Source organism: Quercus lobata, chromosome 3, assembly GCF_001633185.2.
Source record: "Quercus lobata isolate SW786 chromosome 3, ValleyOak3.0 Primary Assembly, whole genome shotgun sequence".
Taxonomy (NCBI): Eukaryota; Viridiplantae; Streptophyta; class Magnoliopsida; order Fagales; family Fagaceae; genus Quercus; species Quercus lobata.
Genome location: NC_044906.1, coordinates 72,861,565 through 72,885,511, shown reverse-complemented (window position 1 = coordinate 72,885,511; position 23,947 = coordinate 72,861,565). Strand labels below are relative to the sequence as shown.

Genomic DNA, 23,947 nt, shown 5'->3' with positions numbered 1-23,947 from the left:
TGTCAGTGTATCTGCAAGAACTTCCCACCACGGGTTCCTCGCATTCCTCCAAGCCGGGTCTGACAAAAGTAGCCATCTTACCTTCACACCCACCGCGGTCAACGGAAACCTGCACTTCCATGATCTCCTTGTCTTGTTGTTAAAAAACACCATGATGTGGGTTGGATTGGCTCGGATCATGGCTTATACTATCTCCGAAATCACCATGGCTACACCCCTCAAACTGATAGCCCCCCTCTATCCAGTTGGAGGTGCCAAACTGAAACTTAGAAGCAGCTCTCGAGCTTGGTTCTCCACCACTCGACTTATGAGAAATCAAGACATGCCAAGGGAGATATTTAATCTACACAAAAGAGGAGCTTTGCACTTTATCTTTACCAGCAATGCTCTTAGGTTGTGATTGTGAATCCCTAAGACGAGCCAAGGCTTTATTACCTTTCACTGAAGACTGCTGTATGGGCTTAACTAAGCTTTGATCCGAATTGGACCCATTATCCACCTTAACAGATTCGTGTGGGATTACAATTTGGCTTGAAGGGGGCTAGGCCCGTCCCACGGGCTTTTTACTAATACTTTGGATGACATTAAGAATCTGGGCTTTCTCTACTAATCTTAAAGGTGACAGTTTCCTTTTGGTCTCTCAGATTGGCCTAACAGAAGTATCGGCCCTTCCCAGCACATTGCTCTTCCTGGCATCCACGTCATACTTACCGTTACCTTTTAACTCTTGTGCATTTGGCTATCCCACGAGTGCCCCACCACTATTGTATGCTCTTGTCCCATGTTTCCTATGTGCTACCACCACCCGCAGACCATATGCACTATCCTAGACATCCTTTGGCATGTCCTTCTACACCACCTCGAGCCCCACCTTAACAATTTGTCTTGTTCTGCTCACACTCACTGCATGCATGCTCATCTCCCTTTTCTTCCACCCCCATCTCCGCTTCCCTCGTCAGTGAACTTTGACGGATAAAATATGGACAAACTTCACGTCGGTGACCCAACCTCCCACATCTAAAACATAACTTCTGAATTCCCTCATAAGAAACTGGCTGTTCAACTGTCCCAAGAAGTATGGCTGTAACCAAAGGTTTCTCAACATCTATTTGAATGCACAGTCTAGCAAACCTGCCTCTAATCTCAGAGGTCGTGAAAGTATCTACCTGTAGCACATTGTCAATGGAGTTACCAATTTGATGTAATGCCTCAGCATTATAATACTCTACTAGAAGCGCATTAAGCCTTACCCAAATTGCAACAGAGGATACGTTTGCCGATGAAGGTCTAAAATCTGGTTCCCATGGTCGAAGAGATAGAAAGTGCCCACCAATGAACCATGGACCTTTCTTCAAGATGTTTTCAAAGTCTTCCTTTAAGGATAGCCTCACAAGAAAAAATCCATTGCCCAAGTTCACACAATCCATCCTTCCTGCTAGTTTCCAAAGAGAAAGCAACTTACTTTGGAGAAAATGAAAGCCCACTGATTTCCCATAAACCTTAACTATAAGAGCTCTAGTCCATGGATCCCGAATGTGTTGCTTAAACTCCTTGGAGAACTTGACAGCAACCAGCCCCTGCCTAAGCATCTCTACCTCCTTATCCGACTTAACATCATCCTCCATTAGATCCCCAAAGTTGAAAGCTTGAGTAATAGCACCTGGAATCTCACCTACAAGTTTGTCTTTGAAAGACATACACTGAAACCTACATGCTTCACATCCTTAACTTTCTTCTTGCTCCGAGTTAACTCGTCTTGTTCTTCCCTTGAGATCGAGAGAGCCATTTCATTTAAAACAAAGCATGAAATGGAGATGCGTGGTAGAAAAAAAAGAGATCATCAAGTCATATCGCTGCCGATTAGGAATAACCTAGTAGAAAAACACAGTTTAAAGTGAAGAGATGCACAGAGTCCAATGGGTGACCAGCAATGTTCTTAGGGAAAAAATAAAGGACACAGTACTATGACATAAGCCACAGCAAAATCCCAGGAAAACAAAAACAAAAACAAATTTTTTTATAAATCAAAGAGTAGCACTAAGCAAACACCATTACCACCAATCCACCCACAAATGATATTCAATGCCAGTCAATTACTAGATGGTTCTAACAAGTGAACAAGGCACAATTGAAGAATTACTATATCCCAAAGATTGTTTCACAAAGAAAGCCCCCCAACAACCCCCCCCCCCCCCCCCCCCCCCAAAAAAAAAGAAGGCAATGATAAGGAAAACAATGTAACATACATGTACAACTCTTCTCAAATAAATAAATAAATACATAAATCTTTGAAACAAAACCGATATGTTAAAAAACTTGAAACCGGTGAGCTTGGATTCAAATGGCATTTCCTCCTCCCATAAGAATGGATAGAGTGTAAAGTCATAGACTCATAGGTTCAAAACCCATTGGCGGTCTGTCAAACTTACTAACAAAAAAAAAAAAAAAACGACATTTATCAAGGCATAATTCTTTCAACATTACCTAATCAAAAAAACCTTTAAAAAGGCCATAAACTTCAATTTCTTGCCCCCAAATATCCCAACTAGTTTCACATGCCCATACAATTCAAGCTTCATAATCTTCATACGTGCACCCAGCAATTAGGCAATTACAAATAATACTCTACACACATACATACATTTAGCACAAATATCTAAACATACAAACATAAATGCATACATATTTAACAATAGGCCATGTAGGACCCAATGCAAGACGTAATGGTTTGAACTCAAAATCAACTACTTTGATACTATAATTAATTCAAAAAGTAGAGACACTCAATATTTTTCACGACTTTTTGTATAAATAAAAGTAATGGACTCATGTGAAAAAGGCAACATTGCTCCAATTCCACCAACCTGAAAAAGTCAAGTTGACTAAAAAGTTAACTTAAACCATTTTAACCATGATTCTAACATCTGTCCCTTCACATTCAAAAGCGTGAGTGGTGCAGTAAAAGTTGTGGGTTCACAACTCTACCACTCGTGACTTGCCATGTGAGCAAGTTGTAGCATAGGTTGTAGTCCTAACATTACTTTTTTTTTTTTTTTTTTGGACGAGCTACAAGATTCTTGGCTATTCAAACTTGTATTTACACATATAAGACACCAACATTTGCCAAGAGTTTGTAGCTCACATGATACTTTCTTGGTGTTTTCAAAGAAGATGTCTAGAATTCAATCTCATCTCTTCTATTAAAACTATCAAATTATCCACACACACACACAAAACTCACCAACATTTTATTTATATTTTTTTTCTTATAAATTACCCCTATTAGTTATTAGTAAATCATAATTGAATTGACTTAAAAAAAAAAAAATTTGAGTTGTGTTGAGTTGAGTTTTATTTTATTTATTAGTTAATAATAGTTTTTAACTTAAAATTTGTTGTGAAAATATTGTAGATGTAACATCACTCCTACTTATTTATTGTTGGCCGAGTCATCTTTTTCTAGCATTTTGTTGAGGCCCATCCTTGTTTCAAAGGCAGAATGGAGTTGGGCAAATCTTCTGCTCTTTACAAAGTAGACGCATCTCTGTCTTCATTTAGTGGACCATGATAACAAAAGGCCCATATTTTTCACATACTATATGTCTTATGGTACATGTGTGGCCCAGGTGCCCAGTAATTAAGCAAATTTCCAAATTTTTTTTAAAATTGTATGATATAGTGATTGATATATAGGTGTAGGGTTCCAATTTGCAGCCCAAGTCCAAAACGTATGGAATTTTGGCCTAATGAGCCCAATACAATAAATTTGTAGAAAGTGCATCAAAGAACTAGGCCCTAGTGAGTTGAACAACGGCTAGTATTGAATTGAATGGCAATCAAACACAAATAAGGGATGCTGATATCAATGGACTTTCAGTCCGAGGAGGTTAGATTGTATATATTGATCACTATTGGATATCAAGACAATTTAGATTGCTACAATGTTCTCTTTCTCTCCCTTTTTTTTTTCTTTCATAAAGGGTCTCTTATATTATATAGCCCCCTTTGGATCATCTTGATCCTACACTTGTTCATCATTTGAGCCCTCACTTGAGTACCGGTCCCATCAGACACCCTCTTTAGCTTTTTGTGAGTTGTGGTAGCCAAGGCAGCACTGTTCAAAGGTCTTCTTCACATAAATGTGGTTAGAAAAGTAGTTGCAATGCATTTAATGCGGTGGCAATAGCTTTTTTTTTAGATATTTTTGGGTTTCCTTCCTTCTTGTACGTTCATGAGGCACGTCTCCACCATTGAAGTTTCTTGGAGGGTCATTCTGATTGCTAGAATACATACTTAGACTGCATACGCCATATCTGAGGAGGAATTCCTCCTCGGACCACTTTCCATTCGTTCCTTACTCATGAGACGTTAAATTGGAACTCTTGACAACTATTTGCCCCTTCTCGGATCATTCAGCGTCCTCGGATAGAGCCCAATGCCCAATATATTATTCTGGGCCTTCAACCCTGCAATAGGTATGTTTCACACCCATTCACGCCAATTCAAGAATGCAAATATCCCTATAAAAAAAAAATGCAAATATCATTTTGATAAAATAAAAATGCAAATATTCTTCACTCATTTTTTTAACATTTTGATTGTATGTCATTTTCTTTTTCCTTTTGTTTGACATTGTTTCAAAAGTAATTAAATTTGAGCAAGAATATCATATTTTAAATTAATTGTTTCGAATATAAACCTTAGAAAAATAATATCGAAATTTTCATTATACTTAAATAATTAATGCACCACTTAAAAGAGGTATTATAACAAAATATGCATTTATCCTACTAATAACATTTTTAATTACATAAAGTAAATAATACAAATGTTGGTTCATATATATTATATGTCACTATAATTAAGAAGTTAGGAAATCTAAATGGTTAAAAGTAATTTTAGTGAATTCACAAATACTTAATTTTTTTTTTTTTTTATGTCTTTTGTGTCAATTGTTTTCAAAGCAACTAAGTGTGAGGAAGAATATCATATTCTAAATCAATTAAATCAATTATTATTATTCCAAATAAAAATAGTTTTTTATATAGATTTTATAAAAATAATCATATAAATTCATTTAATATAAATAATTACAATTATAGATATTTAATATATGCATTTACTTCGTTGGTTAATTCAATAAACTAAATAAAGAGAATCTCAAAGAATGCATCACGTGGTAAAACCTCATATTTTTCCACATGAGGTCTTTATATATATATATATATATATATATATATATATATATGTGGGGCCAAAGAAATTGTGACCCTGGCCCATTTTACCTTAGGGCCCAAGGCCCAAGCCGAGGTGGGATATAGCCGAGGACATATAATAAAAGTCCAAGTAACCTTGAGACATAGCCGATGATGACTCTGTCCTCAGCATCCCCAAGGCCCTCCTAAAAGAAAGGGTAAGAACGGCATAGGAACAGTTTTGGGAAGGATTGAACACATCCGCGTTGATAAAGAAAGGACCCCTAGACAATATGGCGACAAAGGACAAAGGAAAGGCTGCCATTACTGCAATTAAATACTCTGCGCCAGACAGAGCAATACTTTTTAGCTTTTACAACCACCCCCAACCACTTTGGGTATGGGCTGATGGGACAAGTATCAGCCCTGGAAAGTTGGACCTACATGTGGACGTTGGAGGAAGGGGTAAAGGCTAGTATAAAAGAAGAAGTAAGCAGTCCAGAAAAAGGGCTGGGAAAAAAGGCTAAGAACCAGAGCCTTTCAGGCCATACCGAGGAGAAAGACTTCTCGAGCAACTTCTCGAGCAAACATAGCTTATTTCCGTATGAACACCACGACTAACCATCGTCTGGTGACCAAGGCCTAGCATTTCAAACCCATGCTCTACAAATTATATTGTTTGGGCCCCTAACGTGCTAACCCAATACTATTTTAGGGCTGTCACGAATTGAGTCCTTACAATATATATATTGATTTGTTAAATTAGACCTTAAAATTTAATTTTTGTCAATTTAGTTTCTCACTTTGTCAAAATCAGTCACTCCAACCCTTTTGTACTCCAAATATCTTAGCAAATGAAGTTGTTTAAGCTTTATTTGTTTATCTAGTCCTTGGATCTTTACTAATATTGGCATCTATGTAGCATGAATGACATTATTGTATGATCCATAATCCAGAACTGAAAGAAATGTAATTTTTAGTTTCCATGACTGAAAAATATGTTGTTTTGCATAAAGATGTCCACATGATCACTCCTTTTATTTTGTACATTAACATCAGAGGTCGTAGAACTATGAAATATATGGACTATAGTCCAAGTCCCATATTTGCATTCATCACAATAAGAAAAGTTGCACTCAATGAATTAATGAAATGTGCATTCAGCGTAATCCCCAAAAGGGAGTTCATTGGTTTTGTTTTTTATTGGGTGTTTTTAGTGGTTCTTTTAGTAAATGAATTTTTCCCCTCGGAGGGACATATAATAGTTGGTATTCAGTAATACCTAAAATGTACAATTAGACAACATTCAGTGGGCCGTACATAGGGCATATATCACATAAAATATAAAATAAAATAAAAAGTTAAGACAATCCTTATAAGAAAAATTAACGAATATCCTATGAATATTAATTTGTGAACTATTTTTAAATGCAATTTATGGGAGCTTTCCAGAAAGTGCCATTGATTTTTGTAAACTTGTCAACACATGGTCATTTCCATATATTAGATATAAAAGAAATTTAAGGGCCAAAATATAATCTACCCTTCCCACAAGCCTGGAGCTTTGTAAAGAAGACTACAAGCATGGGAAAAACTAGAATATCAAGATTGGGGGTAAAACTAAATTATAGAAGTAAACAAACTTAAGAGGATCAATAAGGAGAATTAAGAAAGTTTATGTAGTGGAAAATGAAATTTTAGTAGAAGGACGGAGCTTGAAATATTAGAAAGTTTAGGGAGCCATGAGCCCCCAAGTATTTATGTAGTTCCATCCTAAACTAGAAGCATGTCCTATGTTCAGTGCTAACCTCGGTACCAATTGACCTTTAACGATCCTTAGAAAACCGTTAACCATTAAAGAAAGCATTTTAATCACCCACATTAATGTTATAAGCAACCAAACAAGTCCAATGTCCTCCTTTCTACGGAAGCCCAAAAAAACATGCTATATGTTTGTTTGTTGGCTCTACTAAGCACTTTGGTGTGAACTTTAATTAACCACCAATATTTTATGCTTTTTGGTGGCTTCAAACTAGAAGATTGGAATCTAAGGTCCATAGATCTATTTGTAAATTTTAAATAGTTAATAATAAAAATAAACTTTTTTTTCAATTGTTTGCCATAGAGAAAATGAAGGGTTGGTTACTTATGGAAACGAATGAAAACGGCCTCACAACAGCCACCATTTTCTTTTCACCAAAATAATCAAGAAGCAAAGATTGGAAGTAGAGGTTGCAGCTTCTATTTCCTTATCAAACAAAACTCCCCCACCACTTCTCATCCAAAGGTAAGCAAGCAATACCTACTTTTCCTTTCTTTCCTATGCTTTGCATCCCAACCACTGAATTTTAAAAGTCATCAATAAGCAGCAAGTAGAAAGTTAACATACCCCCTCCCCTCCCTAAAAAAAACAAGAAAAAAAGAAAAGCAAGTAGAAAGTTGATACACAAAACATAGAATAAAACCAAAATTGTGTTTTCTAACTGAACTGCAACAGAAATATTTTTGTCGGATTTGTATCAGACACATCCAACAAGTGTACAGAGAACATAGCAGGGAACAAGTAATATATTTATAATTCACTAAATTACTGCCAAAAAAAAAAAAATCCCCTAACCAATTCCTCTGTCATATGGACTTCTCAAATTGGCAACATATTCATGTCAAACAAGTATGCAACATAATAATTTCATTTACTCAACAGCAGGGACGGAGCTACAAAATGATTTGGACCCCTCAAAACAAGTGAAAATTCATTCTCATCCTTTGCAGATGAGGCAGATACATGTTCTTTAGGCAATAAGTTGAAGGTCCTTTCATCACAAACTTATGAACTCATGAATATATGAATCATTAGTAAAACTAAAAACAGGCAAAGAGAGAAGATGTGGGTGAAGTTAGTGGTATTGTGTCTTCATGTTTCCTCCATACACCAAACACAACACATTTTACAATTACAAAAACAAAGGCAAATGCCAAATTGTAAACCAAACTAAATATATATAGATATTAAGAGTATGTCTGGAATTCACTAATTTTGTTAAAACTGAAAACTTTTTGCTGAAAGTATAGTACATAAATGTAAAAGTTAGGTGAAATAGTACAGTGGAACCTATGAATAGTATCAACAAGTGCAATGAGGCCATTAATAGTAGCAAAAATAAGCTAAATAGTAAAATAAGTTGAAAAAAATAATTTTAAAAGCAAGCTTATTTTTGCTACTATTCATGGGTCCCACTGCATTTTTTGGTATTATTCATGAGTCTCACTGTATTATTTTAGCTAACTTTTACCTTTATCTACAATACTTTCAACAAAAAGTTTACAGTTTCAACAAAATAAACGGATCCTAAACAGACTCTAGGACAGAGAAACGAACTTCCTATAATAATAATAAGAAGCTCTCACTCATCTAAAGTACTGTCCATGAGTTTCATTGTACTATTTCAGCTAACTTTTACCTTTATTTACAATAATTTCAATAAAAAATTTTCAATTTCAACAAAATAAGCGGATCCCAAACAGACCCTAAGACAGAGAAATGAACTTCCTATAAATAATAATAAGAAGCTCTACTCACCTGAAGTACTGCCCATGACATTCACACAGTACAACTCCTTCAACACACCAGTCTAAGCCTTCGCCTTCTCTAATAAAAGCTCTCTCTCTCTCTCTCTCTCTCTCTCTCTCTCTCTCTCCGAGAGCTGACACTCTTTTTCTTCTTCTTCTTCTTTTCTCTCATAGTCTATTTAAGGTGTATTTGGATACCACTTATTTTACTGAAACTGAAAACTTATTACTAAAAGTACTGTAGATAAAGATAAAAGTTAGTTGAAATAGTACAGTGGGGCCAATGAATAATATCAAAAAGTGCAGTGGGGCTCATGAATAGTAGCAAAAATTAGCTGAATAATAAAATAATTTTAGGGTCTGTTTGGATATCGCTTATTGCTAAAAACTAAAAACTGAAAAACTGAAAACATTATAGGAAAATAATTTTTAAATGTGTGAATAGTACCGTGTGATCCAATTTTAAAGTTTTTTTTGCTGAATAAAGTACGTGCGGGTCCAGTGAACAATATACGAGACCTACTAGAAAAAACACTTCCGCTGGGAAACGCGCAAAACGCGCTTCTCAAACGGAGGCTTAGTGTGAGTTTGGATAGCGCGTTTTGTGCTATCCAGTACGACTGCATTTCATTTTTGTGGGTCCATGGGCACTATTCATGGGACCTGCAACTTGGGAAAAATAGAAATTTAACTTTAAAACTGGGTCCCATGGCACTATTCACATATTTAAAATTTATTTTACTATAGTGTTTTGAGTTTTCAGTAATAAACGATATCTAAGAGCATCCACAATGATTTTTTCAATCTTATCCTATTTTACCATCCCAAAAAGCTACTTTATTAATTATACCATATCATTTTACAACACCCCCAACATCCCAAAACTCTATTTTTTTTCCAATTTTATTTAAATATTCTTTTTTAATTTTTTTTTTACTATTTCTCTTTTTCTCTTCCTTTTCCTCTCTTTCTCCCTTGACCTCTAGCACCGGCCTCAACCTTAACCTCTAGCAAACTCATACCCAATAAAATCACGACAAAAAATCACCCAAATCAAACAAGCACCAGAAATCCACCTGCCACCCCAACAAAATCATAACAAAAAATCACAACAAATCTAAAAATCCATACCAAAATCACAACAAAAAATCACAACCTGCCACCCTAGCAAAATCACAACAAAAAATCCATACTAGAAACCAGATCGCAACCCAAACCTCTTCCTTTAGCCATTGGTCACAATACAATACAAAAAAAAAAAAAAAAAAAAAAAAAAAAAAAAAACAGAGAACCCAAATCGCAACCCACTTCGGCGGCACTTTTTAACACCAAACTCTCCACTTCGGCGGTGCTTTTTGACTTAGATCGAGTCAGAGCTCTCCAACATCTACGACGAAATTCTCAAGCTCCTTGACACCAGCTGATTTTGATTTTGATTTTGATCTTAACACAAACCCAAATCCAAAAATAGCTTCAACGATGGAGAGAGAGAGAGAGAGAGAGAGATAAGAGACTGTGGAGAGAGAAATGACTGATATTTACCATAAAATATTAATATAACGTTTACCATTGAGCTACAGTGCGATTCTATATTTAGAATCGCATTGTAGCACAATTGTATTTTTTTTTGGCAATAGTTACAAAACCCAACATCTAATGAAGTGGCATTTTGGGCCTAAATTGTAAAATAGGCCTACATTTGGGATTTGGCCTGTCTATTGCTGATGCTCTAAATAGATTCTCAATTTTTTATCTCAATCCAAACGCAAACTTAGTATTGTTTAGGTGTGTGAGTTAAGTGTGTGACCCTGGATATGTCAAAGTCAATAAAAGGAACTTTAAAAAGACCAAATAGCACCCACATGTCTTCGAAGGCCAAACTCGTCTAGAGGACTAAATGGGTACTTTACTTCTCAACAAAAGGGATAAAATAGGTAACTAACACTAATTTTTTAACTATTTAGTTAGTAGGCTTAGTTATCAAACTAATTGGTTTTATAGCATCTCGAGTATAAGAGACTCGATTTTGGCCTATAAGTCGACTTTTTGAAGGTCGATTTTCATGGTTTGATCGGGTCCGAGGTGGCACTTGTGTCAGGAGAGGTCCACCTGTAAATCGAGTCTCTAAGACTCGATTTACATCTACAGTACACATATTCAAGTTTCAAGTGTCTGGGTCGTTCTTCTCCATTCTCATTTCTCAAACTTCCAAATCCAAAAAACCCAAGAACTGTTCTTCTCCATTCTCATTTCTCAAACTTCCAAAAAACCCAAGAACAAAATCAAATCAAACTTTCAAGTGTTTGTTCGTCATTCTCCCATTCTCATTTCAAAAAACCCAAGAACAAAATCAAACTGAAAACCTAAGAAAAAACTGACCCAGGCCGCGCGGCCTGGGTCGCGCTGGCCTGGGTCGCACGGCCAGGGCCAGCGCTACCTGGCCGCGCGACCTGGGTCGCACAGCCAGGGCCAGCGCGACCTGGGTCGCATAGCTAGGGCCAGCTCGACCTGGGTCGCGCTCCTGGCGCGACCTAGGTCGCCGGAGAGATCGACCTCCTCGGCGGTCAGAACGAGGCTCTTCAAGTATTTGAAATTTGAAAGAGATTTGGGTTCTGGGTTCTGTTTTATGATTTTGGGAGTAGCCTATATAGTAGTTGTAAATCAAGGCTAAAAGACTCGATTTCCACTAATCTGATGTGGAAAAAATGCCACATCAGACCATGAAAATCGAGTCTTTTATACTCGATTTACAGGTCAAAATCGAGTCTAAGAGACTCGAGATGCTAAAAAATAAATTACTTTCATAACTGAACCATCTAACTAAATAGTTAGAATATTAAGGTTAGTTACCTATTTTATCCCAACAAAAGTACAATACTGTGAGTTTTGGGTTAAAAAAAGAAGAAAAATTACTGAACGAAACTGCTTAAGGAAAACCGAACTCTTTTTCCGGAGTGTTTTTCACTTTTCAGTAATCACCTTCCAGTTGTTTCTTTTCAAAACCCAAAACCCAGTTAAAAGACCCAAGAGAGAGAATTTTCTTCCACGGCCTTTAATCACTTTTTTCTCCTCAAACCCCAGCCACAGAACCGAGGCAGATCGGCCTTGTGTTGACTTGTGGATTTGGGTCTTGATTTTGAGTAAGCTTTTGTTTCTTTTTTGACTGATTAATTGTTTGTTTGCGGATTTGGGTCTTCATTTTTGGTTTTGCTTGTGCTGTTTGGACTGATTAATTGCTTGTGGGTCTTGACCATTTGTAATTTGTTCATGAAAAACTAGAAACAACCTTTTGTGTTATCTTCCCTCATCATAAAAGTGATATTGCCAAATAATTGCTACCGCGTGCACAAAGTTAAACTGACACTACTGTTTAGTATATTTAGCTTTCAAAGAAATGCTCGGGTATACAGAGAGCATGTTAAATATGAAGATGCCATTGTAGTTGTCTCAGAATATATACATATATATATATATATATATATATTTTTTTTTTTTTTTCCACGAGGGTTTTTATGAAGCTTAAATTATATAAAATATAATAAAAAGATTTTAAAGATAACTTTTGAAAAAAAAATCACACACAAATATCTAAAGTCTTACCATTTCTTTTTACAGAGTTTTTTTTTTTTTTTTTTAAATAATCTTGTTTTGAAATTGTTGCGTGAAAGCCACATAATCTATATTGCAGGTAGATTTCTTTCAAAATTTTAATTCAATAAAAATTTCCTTGTGCTTTTCTTTTTGTTTGTAAGATCTAATATATTGTTAAGGAACAAAAGTTTTTAGGACAAAATTTAGTTGTAACACTACAACTCTTGCTAGACAAATTAACATAACTATATATTTTCAAAATTTAACCATTAAATTGCTTTATATTTTTAAAACGCATGTCAAATTTCATATCAATAGAATGTTATTTATTATTTGTTTCATAAACTTATTTTTCATGTATAATTTTAGACTACAAAAACTTGAAATTTAAACATTTGATTGATGATATAGTTATTGATATTCAATAGTATGGAGGATATAAAAATAGAATGTGGATTTGTCAAAATTCACATCCAATAATCTAATAAAAAAATATTAAGTGGAGTTGTTGTAGGATGAGTTTGGTTCAGCTTTTTGAAAAAGTGCATAATGAAAAAGTGGAGTTTTGTAAAAGTGCATAATGAAAAAGTGGAGTTTCAAAAAGCTGAGTGTTTGATAAAAGCTGTTAAAAAGTGCATAATGAAAAAGCTGAGTGTTTGGCTAGCACTTATAAAAGTGGCTTTTTGAGGGGTAAATGACCAAAAAGGACAATGTATATATAAGGGAATTTATTTCATACTTTTTTTTTATGTGAATTTGTTTCATACTTAAATCAATTACTTCATCATACTTAAATCAATTTTTCTCTTTCTAAAAAAATTATTTTTTTCTTACCAATATTAGCTAATAATAACCTACCACTTAAGATTTATTGTGAAAGTATTATAAAAATATTGTGATAAAAATTGATAGTAATTTTAATTTTAATATACTATTAAAATTATTTTTTTCTCTTTCTAAAAAAATTATTTTTTTCTCACCAATATTAGCTAATAATAACCTACCTTAAAATTTATTGTAAAAATATTATGAAAATATTATGATATAATTTCTTTTTTCTCCCTTTTTTTTCTCTCCACACACGTGGCTCTACTTCTTCTTTTTTTTCTCCTCTTTTTTTCTCATCCACCCACGTAACCACACTCTTTTCTTTTCCTTTTTCCTTCTTTCCTCTACCATCTTCAGTCCAGAACATTCCTAGCACTCTTTTTTTTTTTTTATTTTTTTTTTTTATTGCCTCTTAGCACTTCGGTCCAGAACGCAGCTCTGCTTCTTCTTTTTTTCTTTTATCGCTGAGTCTGATTCATAAAAAAAAAAAATTCACACTACATTCTTGTAGAAACAGAAAAGAAAGGAAGGGAGAACTTGGAAAGCTAAAAGGAAAAGAAGAAGAGAGAGAAATCCCAAAGAAACAACCAGTTCTTGCTCCTTTGCTCTTCTGTGCCTTGCAACCATGGCTAGTTCCACTGCTCCATCCTTGGTCCTTGCTGCTTTGCTCTTGATTTTAGGCATCACACTGGTGTTACCTCAATTAGTTCTGTGTGCTGCAACCATGATTCATTCCGAGGGCCAAGAAAACTTTGATCCATTTTTATCAACCCCAGCATTGACACATGAATATCAGGTTTTTGTTAGTTTTCGGGGGGCCGATATCCACACAGGCTTTAAAAGCCATTTTTTGGCCGCTTTAAACCATGAAAGGATTGGTGCGTACAGAGATGACATAGATCTCCCTAGAGGGGGAGAGATTGGACCTGAGTTGTTGAAGGCAATTGAGACTTCAAGGATTGCAGTTGTTGTGTTCTCGAAAAACTATGCTACTTCGGATTGGTGCCTTGATGAGCTGGTGAAGATCATGGAATGCAAAAGGCTTTTAAATCAGAGGGTGCTGCCTATATTCTATGATGTGTCTCAATCCGAGGTGCTAGAACAGAAGGGAATTTTTGCGGAGGCCCTTCTGAAGGGCCCTGAAGACAAGGTTAACAATTGGAGAGCTGCATTGACGGAGGCCGCAGATTTGGCAGACTTGCATTTGGAACAATATAGGTAAATATTATATTACATGTTTATTTTATTAAAAAAAATATCTCGTTTATGCATTTATATAGTTTTTTAATTGAATTAAATTTTATTTGAACACAAATATTTTATAATAAATATCTGTTAATAGCTATTATAATTATAAGACTTCATATTACATACTAGTTTTGTATAATTTAATGTGCATTATACATACTGATTAGCATTTATCATTCTCTACATTTTCAAGCCTAAAATGTAAAATTCACCATCTAACTTTCACCTAACTTCTTTCTCAAAAAAAAAAATAAAAGTTTCACATAACTTCATTTTAGTCTTCTAAATTTCAAGTTTAGTCAATTAAGCATTTTCTGTCAATTTCTGTTAAATTAAAAAAAAAATCTAGAAAATGTTTTTCAATGATTAGTTGGATTTCTTTAATTTAAAATTTTTGAAGAAAAAATTAAAAATTTGGACAATTAACCCCAATATATAACAAAATTTGTTAAAGATGCCTTAATTAAACAAACTTCAAACTTAGATGATTGAAATGAAACAAAAACAAGGTTGGAGGATTGAAATTGATTATGGTGAAACGTAGTTGTAGATAATGAGTTTTGCATTTTAGCATTTTTTTTTTCCAATACAAAATTGTCATAACAACCTCCACAGGAGGGTTTCACTCTAGAGTATGTGCGCCAAGTTCATTACTGGAGCTAGAGACCCAACATCATTCCGTGTAACATTCCACAAGTGTATCCAATTTCCAAAAACAAACAAAACTATGATTTTAAGTCACATTTTGTAACTTCAAAATTGTGACTTAGAGTTATAATTTTTCTTATTTTTGGAGAGTATATGTAGTATGTGTACATTAAGGGATGCACTAAACATTCCCCCATTCCAAAAAATATAATTAAAATAATTTTTCTTTTTTCTCAAGTTGGTTTTTGTAGAAGTAAGAAACGGCAAAAGAAAAAAAAAAAAAAGAAAAAAAAAGGGCGGGGTTTTTTGGCATTTTGCTCTTTAAGTCAAGTTTACACTAGAACAAAAGTTTTAAATTTCGTTATGAAGGTCTTTTTAAATTGATTATAGGAAGGAAATATTTTGGTAATGGTGTGTTACAGGTGCACCCTTCGGCAGTTACTGCTTTTTTTTTTTTTTTTTTTGTTGAGAATTCGGCAGTTACTGCTTGATTCATATCTATTATACTGTAATAAATATAAATAATTCTATAAATAAATAAATTTTATATAGTGTATTTTTTAAAAAGAACTAATAAAAGAATCAGAATAGTCATTTTGTAAATTAGTCGCTAACCCGTGCGATGCACGGGAAAGCTATTAATTTTTCCTATAATAATTTTTTTCCTGGCTTCAATGTGGAACCACTCCTGTGCCATTGTCACCTCCATCAAGTGGGATGTTAAGTTCGAATCAAGTTTTACAACAAGGTGAAGTTTTCACTGTAAAACAAAGTCTTATGTGCAAATTGGAGCATCTCTTCTAAAGTTTTCAAGAACCGAAGATGATTTGCAGTTTTGGGTTTTGTTTAAATTTCTGTGTAGTTCTTCCCTGATATGTAATATTGCTTCTATTTGTATTGGTTCTGCAGTGTAGGAGAGGATTTGCTGACCTGTACTGCTGTGTGGTTTGGTGTTGTTTGTGTGGTGCATAGTTTCACTGAGTTGTAGAACTTGTATTCGTTTTTTCTTTTATCGCTGAGTCTGATTCATCAAAAAAAAAATTCACACTACATTCTTGCAGAAACAGAAAAGAAAGGAAGGGAGAACTTGGAAAGCTAAAAGGAAAAGAAGAAGAGAGAGAAATCCCAAAGAAACAACCAGTTCTTGCTCCTTTGCTCTTCTGTGCCTTGCAACCATGGCTAGTTCCACTGCTCCATCCTTGGTCCTTGCTGCTTTGCTCTTGATTTTAGGCATCGCACTGGTGTTACCTCAATTAGTTCTGTGTGTTGCAACCATGATTCATTCCGAGGGCCAAGAAAACTTTGATCCATCTTTATCAACCCCAGCATTGACACATGAATATCAGGTTTTTGTTAGTTTTCGCGGGGCCGATATCCACACAGGCTTTAAAAGCCATTTTTTGGCCGCTTTAAACCATGAAAGGATTGGTGCGTACAGAGATGACATAGATCTCCCTAGAGGGGGAGAGATTGGACCTGAGTTGTTGAAGGCAATTGAGACTTCAAGGATTGCAGTTGTTGTGTTCTCGAAAAACTATGCTACTTCGGATTGGTGCCTTGATGAGCTGGTGAAGATCATGGAATGCAAAAGGCTTTTAAATCAGAGGGTGCTGCCTATATTCTATGATGTGTCTCAATCCGAGGTGCTAGAACAGAAGGGAATTTTTGCGGAGGCCCTTCTGAAGGGCCCTGAAGACAAGGCTAACAATTGGAGAGCTGCATTGACGGAGGCCGCAGATTTGGCAGGCTTGCATTTGGAACAATATAGGTAAATATTATATTACATGTTTTTTTTATTAAAAAAAATATCTCGTTTATGCATTTATATAGTTTTTTTAATTGAATTAAATTTTATTTGAACACAAATATTTTATAATAAATATCTGTTAATAGCTATTATAATTATAAGACTTCATATTACATACTAGTTTTGTATAATTTAATGTGCATTATACATACTGATTAGCATTTATCATTCTCTACATTTTCAAGCCTAAAATGTAAAATTCACCATCTAACTTTCACCTAACTTCTTTCTCAAAAAAAAAAATAAAAGTTTCACATAACTTCATTTTAGTCTTCTAAATTTCAAGTTTAGTCAATTAAGCATTTTCTGTCAATTTCTGTTAAATTAAAAAAAAAATCTAGAAAATGTTTTTCAATGATTAGTTGGATTTCTTTAATTTAAAATTTTTGAAGAAAAAATTAAAAATTTGGACAATTAACCCCAATATATAACAAAATTTGTTAAAGATGCCTTAATTAAACAAACTTCAAACTTAGATGATTGAAATGAAACAAAAACAAGGTTGGAGGATTGAAATTGATTATGGTGAAACGTAGTTGTAGATAATGAGTTTTGCATTTTAGCATTTTTTTTTCCAATACAAAGTTGTCAAAACAACCTCCACAGGAGGGTTTCTCTCTAGAGTATGTGCGCCAAGTTCATTACTGGAGCTAGAGACCCAACATCATTCCGTGTAACATTCCACAAGTGTATCCAATTTCCAAAAACAAACAAAACTATGATTTTAAGTCACATTTTGTAACTTCAAAATTGTGACTTAGAGTTATAATTTTTCTTATTTTTGGAGAGTATATGTAGTATGTGTACATTAAGGGATGCACTAAACATTCCCCCATTCCAAAAAATATAATTAAAATAATTTTTCTTTTTTCTCAAGTTGGTTTTTGTAGAAGTAAGAAACGGCAAAAGAAAAAAAAAAAAAAGAAAAAAAAAGGGCGGGGTTTTTTGGCATTTTGCTCTTTAAGTCAAGTTTACACTAGAACAAAAGTTTTAAATTTCGTTATGAAGGTCTTTTTAAATTGATTATAGGAAGGAAATATTTTGGTAATGGTGTGTTACAGGTGCACCCTTCGGCAGTTACTGCTTTTTTTTTTTTTTTTTTTTTTTTGTTGAGAATTCGGCAGTTACTGCTTGATTCATATCTATTATACTGTAATAAATATAAATAATTCTATAAATAAATAAATTTTATATAGTGTATTTTTTAAAAAGAACTAATAAAAGAATCAGAATAGTCATTTTGTAAATTAGTCGCTAACCCGTGCGATGCACGGGAAAGCTATTAATAACTTAATATGAAAAAAAAAAAAAATATATATATATATATATATATATATATCATGGTATAAATTATATACCAAACCAATAAAATCTATCACTTACAAAATAATAAAATCTATCACATACAATGAGAAATCATGAGATCATATTTAGAAAATATATAACTGATATAAGTACACTCCATCACAATTAATTACACGAATATAGTTTATTGGCATGGAGGAAATTGTGCGTTTGAAGATGGAGATGGGACTATGTGAAGAAGAAGAGAGGGAGTTTTTTTTTTTTCCTTTTTGATAATGCCGGTTTTTTTTTTAGTCTTAAAAAGTTTTTTTTTTTTTTTTTTTTTTTTTTAATTCTATAAAAAGCTGCTTCACGGTTGATTGATAGCTGTAAGCTTTGAGCTTTGTTTTTTAAGGGCTGAAATTTTTGGGTGTTTTTGCCGGTATTTTTTTTAGTCTTAAAAAGTTTTTTTTTTTTTTTTTTCCTTTTTGTTAATGCCGGTTTGAAATTTTTGGGTGTTTTTTTTTTTTTCCTTTTGATAATGCCGGTTTGAAATTTTTGGGTGTTTTTTTTTTCCTTTTGATAATGCTTTGAAATTTTTGGGTGTTTTTTTTTTTCCTTTTTGATAATGCTGATTTGAAATTTTTGGGTGTTTTTTTTTTTTTTTCCTTTTTGATAATGCCGGTTTTTTTTTAGTCTTAAAAAGTTTTTTTTTTTTTTTTAATATTGTGCTGATGTGGAAAATTGTGGGAACTTCAAAAGCTTCGGTTTTATATATATATATATATATAGATAAGAAAGCATCATAGGGCATTTGTACTTTCCAAGAATTTTCCATTTTCCAATTCACCGTTTCACTCCAACCCACGTGACTACCCTGCCCTACTGTTTCTTTATTTCTGTTAATTAATTGGATGAGTTTGGTTCAGCTTTTTGAAAAAGTGCATAATGAAAAAGTGGAGTTTTGTAAAAGTGCATAATGAAAAAGTGGAGTTTCAAAAAGCTGAGTGTTTGGTATAAGCTGTTAAAAAGTGCATAATGAAAAAGCTGAGTGTTTGGCTAGCACTTATAAAAGTGGCTTTTTGAGGGGTAAATGACCAAAAAGGACAATGTATATATAAGGGAATTTTTTTCGTACTTTTTTTTTTTATGTGAGTTTGTTTCATATTTAAATCAATTACTTCATCATACTTAAATCAATTTTTCTCTTTCTAAAAAAATTATTTTTTTCTTACCAATATTAGCTAATAATAACCTACCACTTAAGATTTATTGTGAAAGTATTGTAAAAATATTGTGATAAAAATTGATAGTAATTTTAATTTTAACATACTATTAAAATTATTTTTTTCTCTTTCTAAAAAAATTATTTTTTTCTCACCAATATTAGCTAATAATAGCCTACCTTAAAATTTATTGTAAAAATATTGTGAAAATATTATGATATAATTTCTTTTTCTCCCTTTTTTTTCTCTCCACACACGTGGCTCTACTTCCTTTTTTTTTTCTCCTCTTTTTTTCTCATCCACCCACGTAACCACACTCTTTTCTTTTCCTTTTTCCTTCTTTCCTCTACCATCTTCAGTCCAGAACATTCCCAGCTCTCTTTCTTTTCTTTTTTCTTTTTTGCCTCTTAGCACTTCGGTCCAGAACACAGCTCTGCTTCTTCTTCTTTTCTTTTTCTTTTTTCCTCTTAGCACTTCGGTCCAGAACATAGCTCTGCTTCTTCTTCTTTTTTTTTCTTTTTTTTCCTCTTAGCACTTCAAATCGGAACACATCGGAACCATCGGAACCAACGCCAGAACTCATCCTTTATTCTTTTTTTTTCACACTCCAGAGAAGAAGATGATGATGATGATGATGACGAAGATGAAGATGAAGATGATTGAAACATAAGGATTTTGGGATTTTGGGTTTTTTTTTTCTATGGATTTTGGGTTGATTTTGAGTTGGGTTTGGGATGGGTTTTCCGGATTTGAGTTGATTTTAAGTTGTTTTTGTGTTGATTTTGAGTTATTTTTGGTTTGGTTTTGTTGATTCTGTGTTCGGAATATCAAAGGTTGAAATGGGTTTTGTTGATTGTGGGGGTAGACCGGTGAAGAAGCAGAGGAAGACGAAGAGGAAGAAGACGAAGAAAAAAGACACAGATGAGAGATGAGGGCGTGAGAGAACTGATGGGTATTTTGGTATTTTTCGGGTTTGCAACGGTAATATACAAAACGCGCATAGCGCGTTTTCATTTATGGACCCCTGAGGGTCCATAATCCCTTCCGCGTTTGTTCTCAGTTTTTTCTCAATGCTCAAAACGCAACTTCTATAAAAAAGTTGCGTTTTGAGTTTACCAAACGCAAAAGTCGGTTGAGCTTTTTTCAAAACGCGCTTTTTGGGCTCAAAAAGCCGAAACAAACAGGCACATTATCTCACCTATGACTTAACCCACTTCAATCTTATCATTTCAAACCCACGCCGTGACTCTGTGAACCCACTTCTTCTTCTTCTTCTTGATTTCACAGTGCGTCTTTCTTGCATCATTTTCAACTTTCAACCATGGCTCGTTCCTTTACTCCGTCCTTATCCGTCCTCGTTCCTTTGCTTTTCTTGAGTTTAGACAGTGCACTTCAATTAGGTCTTAGTGTTGGAACTGATGAAGCCGAAAATAGTATCACCAGTGAGTCACACGTTCCTTGTACGATCAAACGGCACCTGCACAACGAAAAGGAAGAACCTAGCAGAGAGTACCGGTGTGGTACCGGCCAAACACCCTCCGAAGGTCAAGTTAGAACTATTCTCACTGCTCTAGAGTGCTAGAGAGGGTAAATTATGCGTCCCTCAGTTTGTGAGGATGCTTGGGCTTTTATACTAGTAGAAGGTTGACCTCTTTACCTTGGACTAGAAGTCCTTTCCTTATAGGAGTCCTTTTGAGCGTATTTTACGGGATCTTTTCCTTATGGGGATCCTTTAAATATTATCTAGCGTGGGAAGCTAGTAAACTTGTGCCCGGTCCGTCAGCCTCAATTTTCCTCCGTCACCTTTATTATACCGTCAGCATTTGAGCCGTCAACCACGGAGTCAGCTGATCCTATGACCGTCAGCATAAGCACCGTCTACTACGCCCAAAGAAAAAGTATTAATCCGTCAGCTTTATGTCCGTGTGGTTTAAGCTCTCCTTTTATCCTCATCAGTTGCCCCCTACTCTACATGTTCGACGAGTAAGACCGTCAGCATGTGGAGTTAGAAGATGATTAGAGAAAAATCAAATATGAACGACTCCTCGATCTTCGAGCTATTAAATGCAAGGTCACGTGGCATTCAGTCGTTGGCCTCGTTTCTGGGCGCGGGCGTCGCCTCGTCTTCCGTGCGTTTTCACTCCTGTATAAATACCACGCCCCTTGACTCATTTCATCATTTCAACCTCGCTGGTTTTTCAAGAGAGAATCCGTCACCCTTACCTCCAATTTGATCCGTCAGCTGTTATCAACACCGTCACTTTCAAGGTCGTTCCATCCATTCAAGATCTGCTTCACCTGTAAGTTCTTCTTTCCTTCTCTTCGCTTTTTTCTCCCTTTTTTATTTTTTTCTGAAAAAACAAAGTCAGTCTAGGAACTTAGAGCATATCCGTCACTTGTAGGTAGTCAGATGTCGAGTGACGCGTCGAGTGATCAGTCGTCAGTCCGCGATGGAGCGGGCTACGACGAATTCTTTGGCTCAGGTCAAGAGTCCGACGGCTTTTCTGAATCGTCAGGAAAGGAAACGTCAGCCCAGTCCCTTAGTATTGATGTAGAAGGCCAAGTTGTGGAAGTTAGGGATAAAGTGTTAAGTGAGGTTGAGGTCGAGAGGAGAGACGAGGAAATTTGTGTTGACGGGAACGGGGATGAAGGCGACGAGGAGTCGGATAGTGACGGGAGTAGGGACGAGGGTAACGAGGTTAGTAGTGACGGAAATGAGGATGAAGGTGACGACGAGTCCTGTGATGGAACTTCAGGGAGTTCTGGAGGTAACCGTCCCTTCATCCTCCCGGAGGAGTGGGCCGTCAATAAATTCCTTCCCAAGATGAGCAACAGAGTTTTTAACAAGTTGCGTACCCGTTTCCAAATCCCAGACCACATTCCTATCCGTCTCCCTAGAAAAAATGAGAAGTGTTATACAGGGAGGACTGCTGATGTGGGGATGTACGATGCCATGTTTGCTGCTGGCCTTAGATTACCACTGACGGCTTTACACCGTCAGCTAGCGGATTTCTTGGGATTGTCCGTCAGCCAAATTGCTCCGAATGCCTGGAGGATTTTTATTGGTGCTGAGATCCTTTGGGGTCGCTTGAGTGGGGGGAACCGTCAGCTTTCGCTAGACGAGTTCTTTTATTGCTACAGACCTCAGCATAAAGTATCTGCCAAGGGGACCTACCATTTTGCTCCACGTGAAAAGAGCTTAAGATTAGTGTTTGATATGCCAGACTCCAATAGAAATTGGAAGAATAGATTTTTCTTTGTTAAAGGGACGGATTGGGTGTGCCGTCCAGGTGAGTGGGATACACTGCCCGGCGGTTATTTTGATAACACTTGGGCCTATATTAGGGAGTCAGGTTGCCCCCTTGTCCTTCTTCTTACCGTCTCTTTTCATTTATCAGAGAGTTTTCTTGAGTCCGTCTCCTTTAACACCGTCTATTCCCTTTTATTTCAGCTAGCGCTCGCCCGGAGATATCTGACGAACAAAGGGAATTTATCCGTCGGATACTTGGCATACCGCTTGAGCAACGGAAGTGTAGGGACTTAATCACCCTAGACACTCTCCATTTGTATTGTGGGGGTCCAGAGCCGACGGTTGAAGCTCGGAAGTTGGAAGAATTTTCTCGTAAACGTAAGTCGAAGCCTTACATGACCCGTCGGTTTATTTCTTTCGCCGGCTATTACTGATCCGTCAATTTATTTTGTGTAGAGATGGAAGCTGCGAAGCAAAGGGTGAGGGCCGCTGCAGCCCGTAAGAAGGAGGAGGAGAAAGCTAAGGGAAAAGAAGGAGCGTCAACCCCTCATTCCTCTTTGAAGAGTTCAGTTAAGAGGAAGGCTGACGGAAAGGACGATCCCCCTTCTAAGAAGGTAGCTGTCAGTGCTGGGGATGTGCCTTCCACGAAGTCGCCTCCCAAGTCTGGTCACGGTGCTGGGAAAGGAGTGATGACCTCTTTCGGTCCCGTCATTGAGGGACCCCGTTGCTTGCTGACCCACAAGGATTATGCTGTTGAGGGGGTAGAATCCCTCATAAAACAGACGGATCTGGACCCTTGTGCTCAGCTAGGGACGGAAGACCTGGGGGCGTCAGCTTTCTTTGACATAGCACGGGTATGCTTTTTACTTTGATTAATTTAATGTTTGCCTTGCTTTATGGCTGACGGTTTACTTCCTTCAGGCCTTGGTTCGTGTAAAAGCACTTCAAGACCGGTGCGTGGCCAAAGAAGGCGTCGTTTCTTGGGTTAGGAGGCATAACGCCAATCTGATGGATCAGCAAGCGCAATATAAGGAGGCCGTCCGTCTCTTAAACTCAGAGCTGAAGGATGTAAAGGAGAAGTTGGGGGAGGCTGAGGGTCAGCAGAAGAAGCTTGAGGAGGAGGTTTCATCCTTACGTGCACAAGTAGAGACGGCTGGGACTGACGCGGTCCAAAAATTCAAGACAACCCAGTCATTTATTGATTCCTGCGCTGATTATTACGGCACAGGTTTCGACGATTGTCTGAAGCAGGTAGCGTCAGCTTATCCAGAGTTGGATCTATCCGGAATTACCATGGATG

General features: G+C 35.9%; 1 protein-coding gene across 1 annotated transcript; it reads left to right on the top strand.

The window, feature by feature from the left end:
• The first annotated feature begins 16,255 nt into the window (after positions 1-16,255).
• LOC115981434 (TMV resistance protein N-like) lies at positions 16,256-16,852 on the top strand. Its single transcript, XM_031103569.1, has one exon. The coding sequence runs from the start codon at positions 16,256-16,258 to the stop codon at positions 16,850-16,852; it is 597 nt and encodes a 198-aa protein (XP_030959429.1).
• The last annotated feature ends 7,095 nt before the right edge of the window (positions 16,853-23,947 follow it).